Genomic DNA, 13,355 nt, shown 5'->3' with positions numbered 1-13,355 from the left:
AGAAGTATAAGCAATGCCTGTTCAACTTGGGGCTCTGTTCCCCTCTAGTGGTGACTAGGCTAATTAGAGATTGATGGGGCTGCTATAAATGGGGTGGCTAAGTGAGCTGGAAGGAGATGATCCCGAGTTCCCTGGTTTGACCCTCCCACTACTGACCACCCACCCAGGCATGTCTGCATTACCAAAGTAAGTTGTTAATTCCTTTGTGGAGTGGAATCCATCATGTACTGACTTTGCACAGGCAAAGCTTACCGTAGCAATTAAAACTGGCTGATTTGATGCACCTAGGGGACAGATCTGCTGAGTCAGAAGGTGTCATTCTCACATTGTCATTTTCCAGAGCAGAAGTGCATTTTGTTAAGACATGTAGGAAATCCATTAAAGGAGCTTAAGGCTAGGGGAGGGCAAATGATTCTGATGAGAAACTGCTACATTACCTGTGTGTTCTTTCCAGTTCTTGACAGCTAGATGACCGGAACCTTTGTGGACCCGGGTTTATGTGTGAATGACAATGGAATGTAAATCTACCCTGTGATTAAAGCCTTCTCACGTCTTAGCCCTGTTTAGATCAGCTGCAGAGATTTCTGCCATCCATGTAAAAACCAGCTCCTTAAAGGGATCTGTCCCACACGGACAGATTTTAGCCTCCTTACTTTCCGGTGGTGGCAAGACTGAAGGACATAATCTGGAAAGCTCTGGTGGCATTTGGCATTGGGTTTGGTCCTAGTTCTATGCAAAAATAAAAAATATACAAGTGTCAAAATACGTTGGCTATACATCAGAGCACACAGCGTACTCTAAGACATGGTGATAGGCTTTTCCACTGGGAGCACTGGCTATAGTGTCCTTTATTTGCATTGTCCTTCCAAAAGTAAAGTTACCTCCAACTTCGCCAGTGGCAGCTGACGTTGGGTGGAGCTAGTCCCAAAAATGAGCCATTATCTCCAAGTGTTCTTGGTCGTGTTGATCCAGTTCTTAGCTAAATTACTGGGGAATGGCTGTGGTTGCTGGGGTTAACATGGAGGAGCTGGGTACCCTGGGTTCTCTCCCTGCCTATGCCTATGTGGCCTTAGGAAAGTCATGCCAATCGCTCAGTGCCTCAGTTTCTGCATCTGTAACGCAAGGCTAATAACCACGTACCCACTGCGGAGGGATGGGTTGGGGAGCTAATGCCAGAGGCTCAAGGCATGTGGAGACAGACGGACTAAGAGGAGCAGTTGCTAGGGCAGAACAGATGGTCTCTCACTTTCTTTTTAAAGGCATGTTTGTTTTTCAATCTGCAATTTCAGTGTCCACAGTGGGGAGAAATAGCGTGCTCCAGCTAGAGCTACGTGGGTAGCACCAGTACAGAGTAGCCCCTCGCACTCCTCATAGCACTTTCTAACCTGACCGGCAGCACCACCTGCTGTTTCAGTCCTGAGACTGCACCATAACCCTCCTCGGGTATAGCTTTTTAGTCACGTCCTAGGCCCTGCTCATGTCTCTCTGTGTTAGCCTGCAGCCCCCCTGCTATCCCAAGTTCTCCACCCCCAGCTCTGCCAGCACCCCTTAATCCCAACTGTACCCTGCTTGCTATTCCAGTGCTCTGGGCTCCCCCCACAGCTCTGCTAATCCCCTAATATCCTGACCTATAGTCCTCATGCTATTCCACTGCTGGGCTTCCCGTTCACATACTGCTCTGGTGATGCCCATCAGGCCTGACCTGCACCCCTCTGCTGTCCCAGCGCTGGTCTCCCCCCAACCCTCAGCTTTGCTGATACATCTCATCCACAGCTCTGTTAATGTGCCTCAATCCCAACCCACGGCCCCCCTGCTGTCCCAGCCTTGGGGTCAGCCACCAGTTCTTCTGACACCCTTCGGTCCTAACCCACAGCCTCCCTGTTACGCCATCTCGCACTGCCCCTTCAGGTTTGCCAGTACACCTCACCCCTGCCCTGACCCTTAGTCTTGAGCGACAGACCTATGAAGGAAGGCTGAAGGAATTGGGTTTGTTTAGTTTGGAAAAGAGAAGACTGAGAGGGGACATGATAGCAGTTTTCAGGTATCTAAAAGGGTGTCATCAGGAGGAGGGAAAAAACTTGTTCACCTTAGCCTCCAATGATAGAACAAGAAGCAATGGGCTTAAACTGCAGCAAGGGAGATTTAGGTTGGACATTAGGAAAAAGTTCCTAACTGTCAGGGTAGTTAAACACTGGAATAGATTGCCTAGGGAAGTTGTGGAATCTCCATCTCTGGAGATATTTAAGAGTAGGTTAGATAAATGTCTATTAGGGATGGTCTAGACAATATTTGGTCCTGCCATGAGGGCAGGGGACTGGACTCGATGACCTCTCGAGGTCCCTTCCAGTCCTGGAGTCTATGGGTCTATGAGACCAAGTTCAAACTCTAGAGTGTCCCTGACCTATTGACTTCTCGACTCTGCATCTAGAGAACTGTTCAGAGGCATATCTCCATCAACACCAATGGCCATCTAGCCAAGGATCAATTAGAAAACAGCAGACTCTTGCTCTGGCATCTCCTCCAACCATACAATGGTACGTCTCAAGGTGGGGCTGTTCCTCAGAGTTAAACCTGCCTCTCTGGCCCTCAGAGATGCCATGTCTCAGGACTCTTAGTAGTACTACAACCCTGGATACCACAGTGTCCATGGCCACAGTCCCCACAGCCACAAACAGAACTGATGGGCTGTAGCTGTCCAACTCTGGAGAGTTACGGCTGTTGGAAATCAACTTGACGTCTGCCATATATATTCCCTTCCCCCGCCCAACTCCTCATTTTAGGTTTGTAGGCAGATGTGGTGCAAGAGCTGGCACAGAAGGGGTGCATGTATGGAGTTGGATATTGCGTATGAGTGTGCAGGACATGCTGAAGAGGAGAACTGGCGACCGACGTGGGTTGTGGCAGCCCATCTGTGTTGCGAGCGTTGTTGGGTCTTGGCTCGTTGGCTGTCTCCAATGCTGCCAGCTGTGTGAAGGGGCTAGTACAAGGCACGGCTAGATCTCCTTGTCTCACAGGCCTTGCCCTGCTGGGCACAGCAGCTGGGGGATCAGAAGGGACTGGAAGCAGAGATAAGTTAGTATCCCCAGCCGGCTGCAGCTGCGGATAGAGGATGGAGCAGCTTTTGACAGCACCGGGCATGAATCGTGGTGGAGCACAGCCAGCCAGCCCCAGTTCTCAACGGCATCTCGCCAGCCGTTGGGGGAAGGGCACTGTGGCCAGGACCATGCACCTATATCTCCTCATCCTCGCTGGCCTTGCTCCAGCGGTGACAGCAGTTGGCAGTGATGCCCAGCAGGAAATTGGTGGCCACGGAGGCAATAGAGACCACGAAGCCCACGAAGGCAATGAAGAGATAATCGTCCAACGTCAAGGTCAAGTGGCAGGCCTTAAAACTCTCCTCTGTCAGTGAGAACAAGGGGGCTCCCTCCACCTCGGGTGGGGCCCGGCACTCAGCCAGCTGGGAATCTGCAATGAGAAACAGGTAGATGAGAGAAAGGGGAACGTCTTATACACAGGAATTATCCCTTTACCCTACACAGGTAACATTGGCTCTAGCAGGTCCAATATCCATCTGTTCCCAGCTCTGATGCAAACTCATTGTGTGACCTTGGGCAAGTCACTTAGCCACTCTGTGTCTCAGTTTCACCATTTGTAAAAGGAGACTAATAACATTCACCTACTTCTGTAAAGGGCTTTGAGATCTTAGAATGAAAGGCACAAAGTATAATCCTTGTTAGTAGCTTTCTCTCCTGCCTGGAGTTTCTGGATGGTAATGATGATCCTATTTCAGTGTTATCCTCTGGGGTAGTCAGAGGTTGCTGTGGTGACGTTCATAACGTAGTCATGATGCAGCACAACTGCATCACAATGCCAGTCATAACCCTCCATCATAATGTCACAGCATGTCACCAGTAGCCATGGCTGTGACACTGTGTTGCAGTGTAACATCACCCTGGGGTAGCATTGAAAGCTGAGATCTTGCCAAACCAACTGTGACATGAGGTCATGGAACTCAACCCAGCTCAACATCATCATGATGCAACTCAAGAGTGATTACATCAGGACACAGCACCCTCATAATGTCACTCTCCAATGTGTCCATTCAGTTTTGGTGCTTCCAGGTTTTGGGTACTCAACTTGAGATACATGGGGCCTGGTTGTCCACCTCCATCTCTGCTTAAATTCCATGAGAACTGCAGTGTCCATTGCCTTTGAAAATCAGGGACACAAACTGGGTACACAAAATTGGAGATGCTCCAAATTATTGGGTGTTTTGGGATAATTTTGGCCCTGGTGCCATGACACTAGGCAGACGGGTGCAAAACTGATGGGGTTAGATAAATTCACTAGAACTACAATGTCACAACAATATGTCCCCTTTGCACAATGCATTCCCATCACTAGTCTCCAAATGGCATAATGGACTACGTGACCTCCTGAGGTCCCTTCCAACCCTGATATTCTATGACTCCATGAGACAAGATCACCAGATAATGATGTTGCATCAGACTCAAGTGTGTTATTATCCTGAAGTCCTCCATGTGGGGAAATCTTATCAAATGTAGGATAGGAGAGAGCCCTGCACAGCAATTGCTGCTGTTATTCAATCAAAGGGCTCACTGCAGAAAGCAATGAGGATCAGCAGTACTAGGGGACCCTCAGACCTGAGAGAGAGTGTTTAGATGGAGTCAGGGTCTACTGCGGCTCCCACCACAGCTCCTGCAGTCGGCAGCTTGGGTGATCAGCAACAATGGCAGGAACTAACTAATAACACAAGAATCAAAAGAGGGCAAGAGGACAAGGAGGAAATACAGATTGATGGGGTTCCATTGTTGACTGTGGATCTGCCATTGCAAAGACAGAGATAGGCAAAGCTTCACCTTACAAGACCAGTGGGTTCAAACAAAGTCCATTCCTACCCAGTTCGGTGCATCTCTCTCCTGCCCTGCAGCAACCACTCTTCTATGCCTAATCCCCCTACCCTATGTCCTCCCATAACTGTTCAGCAATCCCAGTCCATGTCTCCCGACACATACACAGTTCTGCCAACGCACCTAAATCGAGTCCTGTAGCCTGCCCTGCTATTCCACGCCTGGGCTCCCCCCACAGCTATCCCAGTTCTCTTCGGTCCCAAACCACATCCCGGCCTACTATTCCAGCATTGCGCTCCACCCTGTCCCCCACACACAGCTCTGTTCACGCCCGTCAGTCCCAACTTACAGCCTTCTTCCATCTCAGCCCCTGGTTCTCTCCACACGCTGCTCTGCCAATGTGCCTCGATCCTGACCTGCAGCCTCCCCTGTGCTATTCTAGGAGGCCCCATCCAGTTTCACTTGAAATGGACTCTGGGGTTACACCTGCAGGGAGTGCCTCCTGGAGTGGCCTCTAATTGCAGTCCACTAGAGCAGAACACCAGGACTGGATTCTGCTCCCCCTGTAGAGGACTCTGAACAGGTTCCTCTCTGGATCTGGGCCTCATGCCTTTGACCCTCCAGCTGGTGCTGGGAGGAGACAGAGGCCTTTCCCTTCACACACGGTCCCACCCTGTGCCACGTACCTGAGGTGCAGCGCTGGATACGATTCCTCAGCCACTTCAGGAGTGGCTCCATGGTGCAGCCACACACCCAGGGGTTGCCACCGATCTGTAGGGTCACCAGCCCCGGGAGACCCTCCAGGGCTTCCAGGCTGAGGAAGGACAGCCCCCCATGGCTGAGATCCAGGTCACGTAGCTGGGCTAGCCCCCGGAAAGCCTGGGGGTGCACCTTTCGTAGACACGGGTTGTGGCTCAGGTCGATCCTCACCAGGCTGTTGGCCTCTTGGAACATATTAGCGGCCACGTGGCTGAAGTTGTTGTAGCTCAGATCCAGGTGGGCCAGCCGCTTGGCAGTCAGGAAGAGCCCGGCGGGCAGCTCGGCCAGGGAGTTATTCCTTAGGTCCAACACCCTCAGCTCCCCATAGCAGGTGAGGTAGCCTGGTGGGATGGTGGTGATGCGGTTATGTGCCAGGCTCAGGTTCCTGGTGTCTAGGGGCAGGTCGGGGGGCACTGAGAAAAGCCGCTGCCCGCTGCAATCCACAATGTGGCTGCGGCAGGTGCAGAGGACAGGGCAGCTGGTGCTGACCTCAGAGACTGCCATTGCCATGGCAATCAGGAAAGGGGTCAGGAGCATGGCAGAGGAGTGGCGGGACACGTGCCCCTCTCCCCACAGCCAAGTGCAGCCTGTGCTCATTTTAGCTGGTCACGAGCAACATGTCACATGGAGGCAGAACAAGGAGTGGGAGTGACTCATGCACGAAAGTGGCTACATGCTGGATGCAGGGGAAGGCCAGGCCTTAGAGCCATTGTCTATCACGTGCCAAGGCCACTGTCACTAGCACACCATGCGCCGTGAAGGGTGGGCCAGGAATGACAGGTCCCGACTCCTCGGACAACGCTTTAGTACCTATTCATCACCCTTTAAAGGGTATGAAGTGGAAAGCAAAAAGAAACGTAGCTGTATCCATCAGTCTACCCCTTCTGTTGGTCCTTCAAGTGATCAAAAATGGGAGGAAAGCAACTAAAATCAGGGATTTTTTCTTCCAGTTCATCAGCACCCTTGGGACAATGGCTTGAGCCCATGAAAACAACGTTCTCCTTCCATTTCATGTGTTTGTCTGCAGGGAGTGAATTCCTGTCTTGTTGAAGCTGAGATGGGGCCAAGCCAAGGAATTTAACCCCACTGAAACCAAAGGTCTATTTTAGTTGCAAAGCAAATCCAGCTCCGATTCAGCAGGAGCCACGGGCCCTTTTCCTGGAGTCATATAGGTCTCTAGTGCCCGAGCAGAGGAACGGCATTTGAAATCCAGATAATAGGTTCTTCGCATGGATGGTCAAAATCTTGGAGGCCTCAACTTCAGCCCAATGATATAGACTCCTTGGGTGGCTTGTGCCTGGGACAATCAGGAAAAACTAAGATTGGAAACTAGCCCTTTCTGAGGCTGTGATTTCTGCAGTCTGGGAGAAGCCTGTGGGACTGGGATGTCAGGGGAAGGGGGGAGGAGCAGATTCCAGGAGGAAAGGGAGGGGGCTGGAGTCCTGGGGAATCAGCTGCTAGTTTCTTTCACTCCCAGTCTCCCACCCAGCAGCCAGCAACAGGGCTCCAGCTGCATGGCCTGCCAAGGAAACAGAGGAATCAAAGACTCAGCAACAAGGTTATCAACCAGCAGGCTTGTTCATACACTCATAGGTTCCAAGGCCAGATCACCACTGTGATCATCTAGTTTGACTTCCTGTCAAGGGTGACCAGACAGCAACTGTGAAAAAACGGGACAGGGGGTGGGGAATAATAGGCACCTATGTAAGAAAAAGTCCCAAAAAATGGGACTGTCCCTTTAAAAACTGGACATCTGGTCACCCTACGCCTGTCTAGCAAAGGCCAGAGAATGGCCCCCAAATCATTCCTAGCGTAGAGCGTTCATAGAAACAGCCCATCTTAACTGCAAAATTGTCAGTGATGGAGAATCCACCATGCCCCTTGGAAAATTGTTCCAGTGGTTAATTACTTTCACGATTAGAAATGTGCACCTTATTCCCAGGCTGAATTTATCTCAAATCGATTTCCAGCCGTGGGAGGAGACGAGGGAACGGCAGGGAATCACCTCGCAGTCTCTCCAACTTATTGTTCAGCTCCACTGCCTGTCTGCATCTCTGTCCTTTCACCTTATTCACTCTGCTTCAGTCCCACTGTCTTCTACCACTCCCCCCCTGCTTTTATCAGCACTAGACCCCACTCAGCTCTGTCAGTGCCATTCAGTTCTGACCTGCTTCTCCAGCCTTGGGTCCCCTCCACAGCCATGGCTCTGCCGTTGCCTCTCCACCCCAACCTGCAGCCCTCTGCTATCTCCACTCTGAGCTCCACTCTGAGCCCTGCTCTGTTGATGACCCTCAGTCCTGCCCTGCCCTGGGCTCGCTTCACACACATGTAGCTCTGCTGAAGCCCCACGAACCTAGGCATGGATTCAGAGGTAAAGGCCTAGTTAGCTAAAAAATGGGGCTCCAACCTCACTGACCTTGGATAAAAGACCCTCAAGTTGCACGACTTGCCAAGAGCAAAGCAAGAGCCTAATACTGAGATGAAGCATCTGCCAACCTTTCTGATCCTTCAGTCTTGCCCAGCAGCTCTGGCAGTCCCTGGATCCCACACCACCCTGGCAATGCTCCTCCCTGCTCTGCATCATCCTCTACTCTCTCAATCCAAGGCCTCCACCCAGAGCTCTGCCAGAGCCTCTGGATCCTGCCCTGCAGGCTGCCTGCTGTCCCAGCCCTGGACCTCGTTCAGGCTCTGCAAAAGCCCCTGAAGCCACCCCTTGCTCTTCCAGTCCTGGGCCGCTTTCCACCCCTACTGAGCCCATCAGTGACCTGAAGAACCCCCTGCTATTCCAGTCTCTTTCTCCCGGTGTCAGTCTCCTTCCCTTTCTGTCTCACTCACCTTCTGGCCATATTTTTTTCTCTCCATCGCATTTCCCAGGGACACGCCCTCCTGTGCTCCAGCTTACCCCTTGCCTTCCCTTCTACCTCCCCCTCCCCCAACACAGCACCTCCGCTAGCCCCACTCCATTCGGCCAGGAAAGCCGCTCACCAGTCCACCCTCCAGCGCTTTCTGCCCCCGACTTCTCAGGCAGATGCCGCTCTCCTCTAGGGCCCCAGCACACCTACCGCCACATAGACACTGCTCACCCTCCTGCACCATCCACACCCTGTCCTCAAGGCACAGCCCTCAGGATAAACACACCCAGCCTGCACACTCACTCCCAGCCCCCTCTCCATCTCCTCTACCCCCCCCCCCGGTACTCCACCCAGTTAGAACAAGCCAGATACTCACTCCGGCTCAAGGAGATCCCCAAAGCAGATGCGATGCAGACAAGTATCTCCCCTCTTCCTGGGCGTCCCCATGTTCTTCAGCCCAGCAGGTGTCCTTCTCCTCTCCTCGGTGGCTTCTGGCTCCTTAGGCAGCACCCCTGGCAGCTCCCTCTTGCCCTTCTCCCTGTCCGTCCATGCGTCTGTCCGTCCCTCTCTTCAGAGGAGTGGGTGTGAGACAAGTGGAGGGAATGGCAGTGTCTCTCCTTGAATTGCAGCAGCAGCTGCTGCTGAGTCTGTTAATTCATCCAGGTCTTTCCCCATCTCCTCCTCCTCCTCCTTTCTCTCTCGATCTTTTTTTTTTCCTCGAGGGCCAGGTACTGACGTGGCATTGTCTCTTAGCAACTGCCTCCATATCTCTGAGCAACAGGGGAACTAGCTGCAGACCCCACTGAGCTGAGAGAGGAAAATGGAGGAAGCAAACGGCGGGGATCAATGCCGCCCACGGGATCCTAAGGACACAGAGAGAGACAGACACACAAGCGGGTTTGGGGGAGTGACATGCAGACAGGCTGGGGTGGGGGAGGCAGAGAGAAGAGTGAGCAGTGAGCCAAAGCGGATGCAAACAGAGATGTGGAGACAGAGGCCATGGGGGAAGAAAGGGAAACATGGAAAAAAAAATTGAAGCAGAGAATGAGTAAAGAAGGGCCAGTAAGGAAGAGGTGAGGAAGAATAAGCTGCCTGTGACGGGTCCTTCAAGGTCATAAAGCAGCTGAATGAGGAGAATGATGCGGTGGAACTGCCCAACCGGGCTCACAGCCACTGGGTGTACCATGTCAACATGATGGAGCTGTACTGTGACAGGGAGAGGCTGGTACTGGCCATGTGTGGCCACTGGGAGAAGGGGGAAGATCCCCTGGTAGGTCTCTTTGAGACCGGAGCCGGCCCCTTGCTGGAATCAATACCCCTTTCTGACCAGCTAACTCCTGCCCACCAGGCAGAGATCAGAGAGATGCTGCATTTGCACCAACAATTGTTTTCCAGCTGGCCTGGGTTCACTAATCAAGCTATCCGCTGGGTGGAGATGGGAGCCGGCCCTCCCATCAGGTGTTCCCCATTCAGAGGAACTGGGAACACAGCCCAGGCCCTGGAGGGAGAGGTCAGAGACATGCTGGCTTTAGGGTGATCAAGCCATCCAGCATTCCCGGGGCCTCTCCCGTGGTGCTGGCACCCATGAAATATGGGTCGATCTGATTGTGTGCGGCCTATCGGAAGCTCAGTGTCTGGTGCCTACCCCATGCCTGGGCCTGAAGAGATCCTAAACAAGTTGGAGGGGACTCGGTACCCCACAAACAGGGATCTCACCAAAGGCTACTGGCAGGGGCCTTTGGATCCAGTTGCCAGGTTGAAACTTGCTTTTGTCACCCCTTTGGGGCTGTACAAATCCCTGGTCCTACCTTTCGGCCTCAAGGAGGCTCCAGTCACCTGTCAGCACCAGGTGGATCACTTACTGAGGGGGATGGAGAATTTTACCCTAGCGTACATTGATGATATTTGTGTCATTAGCCAGACCTGGGAGGACCATGTGTCCCAGGTGAAAAGGGGGCTGAATCACCTCCAGGATGCAGGGCTGACTTTAAAAGCTGGGAATGGCAAGGTGGGGATGGCAGAGGTGTTGTACCTGGGCCACAAGGTGGGGAGCAGCTGCCTAAAGTCAGAGCTGGCCAAGGTGGGGGCGATCAGAGACTGGTCCACACCCTAGACTAAGAAACAGGCCCAGGCCTTTATTGAGATGGTGGGGCACTGCCCCACTTTAGCTCTGGGTCAGCTCCCATTGTGGAGTGATGCAAGAAGGGGAAGCCAGACAAGCTGGCCTGGACCGGGCAGTGCCAGAGGGCTCTCTGCATGCTGAAAGAGGATCTGGTCAAGGGCCTGGTGCTGGGAAACCCAGACTTTGACAAGCCCTTTATGGTGTTCACCGAAGCCTCAGACACAAGGCTGGGCATGGTGCCGATGCACACCGATGCAAGGGGGGAAGAAACACCCCATCATGTACCTGAGCAGAAAATTGCTGCCCCGGAAGCAGAGCTATGCAGCCATAGAAAAGGAATGCCTGGCCCTGGGGGTGGCTCTTAAAAGGCTGCAGCCAGAGCCATCTGGGCAACGCTTTATTGTGTACACTGAGCACTCACCCTGCCATGTCTGCACCAGCTGCAAGGGGCCAGTGCCAAGCTCCTGAGGTGAAGTCTGCCTCTCCAGAATTCTGACATGGAAGTGATCCATGTTAAGGGGGGTGCAAATGTTATAGCTGATGCTTTGTCCCAGAGAGCAGGGCTTGAACTTCCCCAGGTCACTGGCTAAAGTGACCCTGCTCAGTTTGGTCTCGAAGGGGGAGAGATGTGACGTAGTGGGGATTTTCCCTTGTTATGTTGTATGTAAGCCTATGTGAGTTGTACTGTTTTGCACGAATACTGCATGTGCCTCAATTTCCCTGTGTGCTGCACCAATGCCTCGGTGATGACTTTGGCTGACACCCTCTGGGGCAGGTGTGGCTGCTCCAGTTGCCTGTATGTGTGCTATCGGCAGTGCCCTTCGTAATCTGAGACCCAGGAGGGGGATGCAACCAGGTGACGACCAGGTGACTTCTTGCTCAGGACTTGAGATAAAGACGAGGAGGAGCAACAGGGGTGTGAGAGGTCAGATCACTGGTAGCTGGGCTTTCTGCATGGGGAACTGGAAGAGGGGGAGTCCAGGGCATCTGGCTGGGACTTCCCAAGATGGACTTGGCTGAAAGTCACTGATTTCTGTGCTAGCAAGCTCTGTTCTACACTATGTTCCTGTCAACTAAAACACCCTTCTGTTCTACATGCTGCCTGAGAGTCACTGATGACTGCAGAGTTGGGGTGCAGGGCCTCTGGCTTCCCCAGGAGCCCCGCCTGGGTGGACTCACTGTGGGAAGGGCCCAGGTGGAAGGGGATGCTGAATGCTCTGAGGTCAGATCCAGGAAGGTAGAAGCTGTGTATGCTACTTGCCCTGGCGACAGTATGCTCAGAGAGAGGAGACATGCTCCCCCAGAGCCCTGGCTGGCTTCATATGGAGTAGTTCCAGAGCATCACCCCGGTGACTCCGTGACAGGGGGCACACAGGCTGGGCATGGGAAAGCCAGCCTGAAGAGGGCTATTATCCTCCCCAGCCACCCAGTTCTTCCAGCCCTCCCCGCCCCTCAACCCATGTTGGCTTTCCCCTTGCAACCTTCCTCTCCCCCGATGACCTGTTGCAGCCTCCTGGGTCATCTGAGTTGGTTTTCTCAGGCACATCCAGGCTGTTGTTCTGCCTTCCCTGTGTGAGTTTGGCGCTCTCCAGGGGTGTCTCATCTTCAATTTTCCCGCTGCTCGATCGCTGGCATCTGGCTGCCAGGCAGATGGCCAAGTCCCCTGGAGACTGGGGGACTTTGTATATGGAGCTCTCCCTGTGGTAGGAATTAATTGGTGCTTATTTTAATTTCAGATCACACCAGGCCTTAAGGGCAGCTCCAGGGGGTGGGTGGCATAAAGGCAGATATTTTAGCTAAATCTTGTTTGTTAGGGATAAAACTCAGCACCGGCTGCTTCAAACACACTGTTCTCTGCTACTTTTATTAGTATTTATTTGTATATGCTCTGCCTACTCAGTGTTGCTCTCTCTTCCACTCTTGAGGCGGCTAAGCCAGCTCGAGCCTCAGGGGGCTGCCCCCAAACCCACAAACAAACAGGAATATTTGAGGAAAGCAGATGCTTTCTGCAACAAACATTTAGTTAGTCAAAAATCCAATTTTCCATTAAAAAAAAATGGCAACCAACCCTGCTTGTGATTACCAGTAGGAAAGCAGCCTTTATGATGGCCATCTGCAGTGGGACATACCAGAGTCATAGGAACAAGTCAGCCTAGAAGCCATCTCTGTTTGACAGTAATGGTCACCAGGTGGTAAGACAATTGCTAACAAATCTCATGCTCAGAGCCTGTTCTCAAGCCCAGACATACATGGGCCTGGAAGTACCACCTGAGTGACAGCAATTGCTCCTCTAACTTTTGTTGCATCTTGGCTTTCATTCAGTTGAGCAGGCTGGCTCTGCTGATCATGTTCCTTATTCTGTTGAGCAGTGTCACTCTAGTGTAACGTCTCAGGCCATATCTAGGGTACAGAGCCTGGGCTTGTATAACTATGCTAGCACAGCCCCCCTGCATAGCCCTTACGTGTCTTTGGATGGTGTAGTAATACCATCTCCCTGAACAACATTAGCTTGGCCAAGAAAGCACTCTTCTGTTGGCATAGCTGCATCTACTCTGGGATTTTTATGTAGCTAGGGATGTGATATTTTTCACACTCCTAGCCAATATAGCTATGCTGGCATAACTTTCTAGTGTAGACCAGGCCTCAGTGTCTCTCGTGTTCCTTACCCTACAGCTCAGTGGAAGGGGGAGGGTTACAGGCACAGGTCTCCAAATTCAGGATTTAGGAGCCAAAGATCAAGGAAGTCAGGAT

The 13,355-nt window shown here is 52.4% G+C and overlaps 1 protein-coding gene across 2 annotated transcripts; it reads right to left on the bottom strand.

Annotated features, from left to right (window-relative positions):
• Positions 1 to 2,289: 2,289 nt before the first annotated feature.
• Positions 2,290 to 9,155, bottom strand: LRRC55 (leucine rich repeat containing 55). 2 transcript variants are annotated; one of them, XM_030561819.1, is made up of 3 exons: positions 8,859 to 9,155; positions 5,558 to 7,149; positions 2,290 to 3,465 (listed from the first exon to the last, which is right to left on the bottom strand). In XM_030561819.1, exons 2-3 carry the CDS (start codon positions 6,225 to 6,227, stop codon positions 3,230 to 3,232), a joined length of 906 nt encoding a protein of 301 aa, XP_030417679.1. In that variant the 5' UTR covers positions 6,228 to 7,149; positions 8,859 to 9,155; the 3' UTR covers positions 2,290 to 3,229. The 2 variants fall into 2 exon arrangements, with proteins under 2 accessions (XP_030417679.1, XP_030417680.1); XM_030561820.1 differs by having other exon boundaries at positions 5,558 to 6,927.
• Positions 9,156 to 13,355: the final 4,200 nt, after the last annotated feature.

The sequence above is a fragment of the Gopherus evgoodei genome, chromosome 4 (assembly GCF_007399415.2).
Source record: "Gopherus evgoodei ecotype Sinaloan lineage chromosome 4, rGopEvg1_v1.p, whole genome shotgun sequence".
Classification (NCBI taxonomy): Eukaryota; Metazoa; Chordata; order Testudines; family Testudinidae; genus Gopherus; species Gopherus evgoodei.
This window is presented reverse-complemented; position numbering and strand designations above follow the sequence as displayed.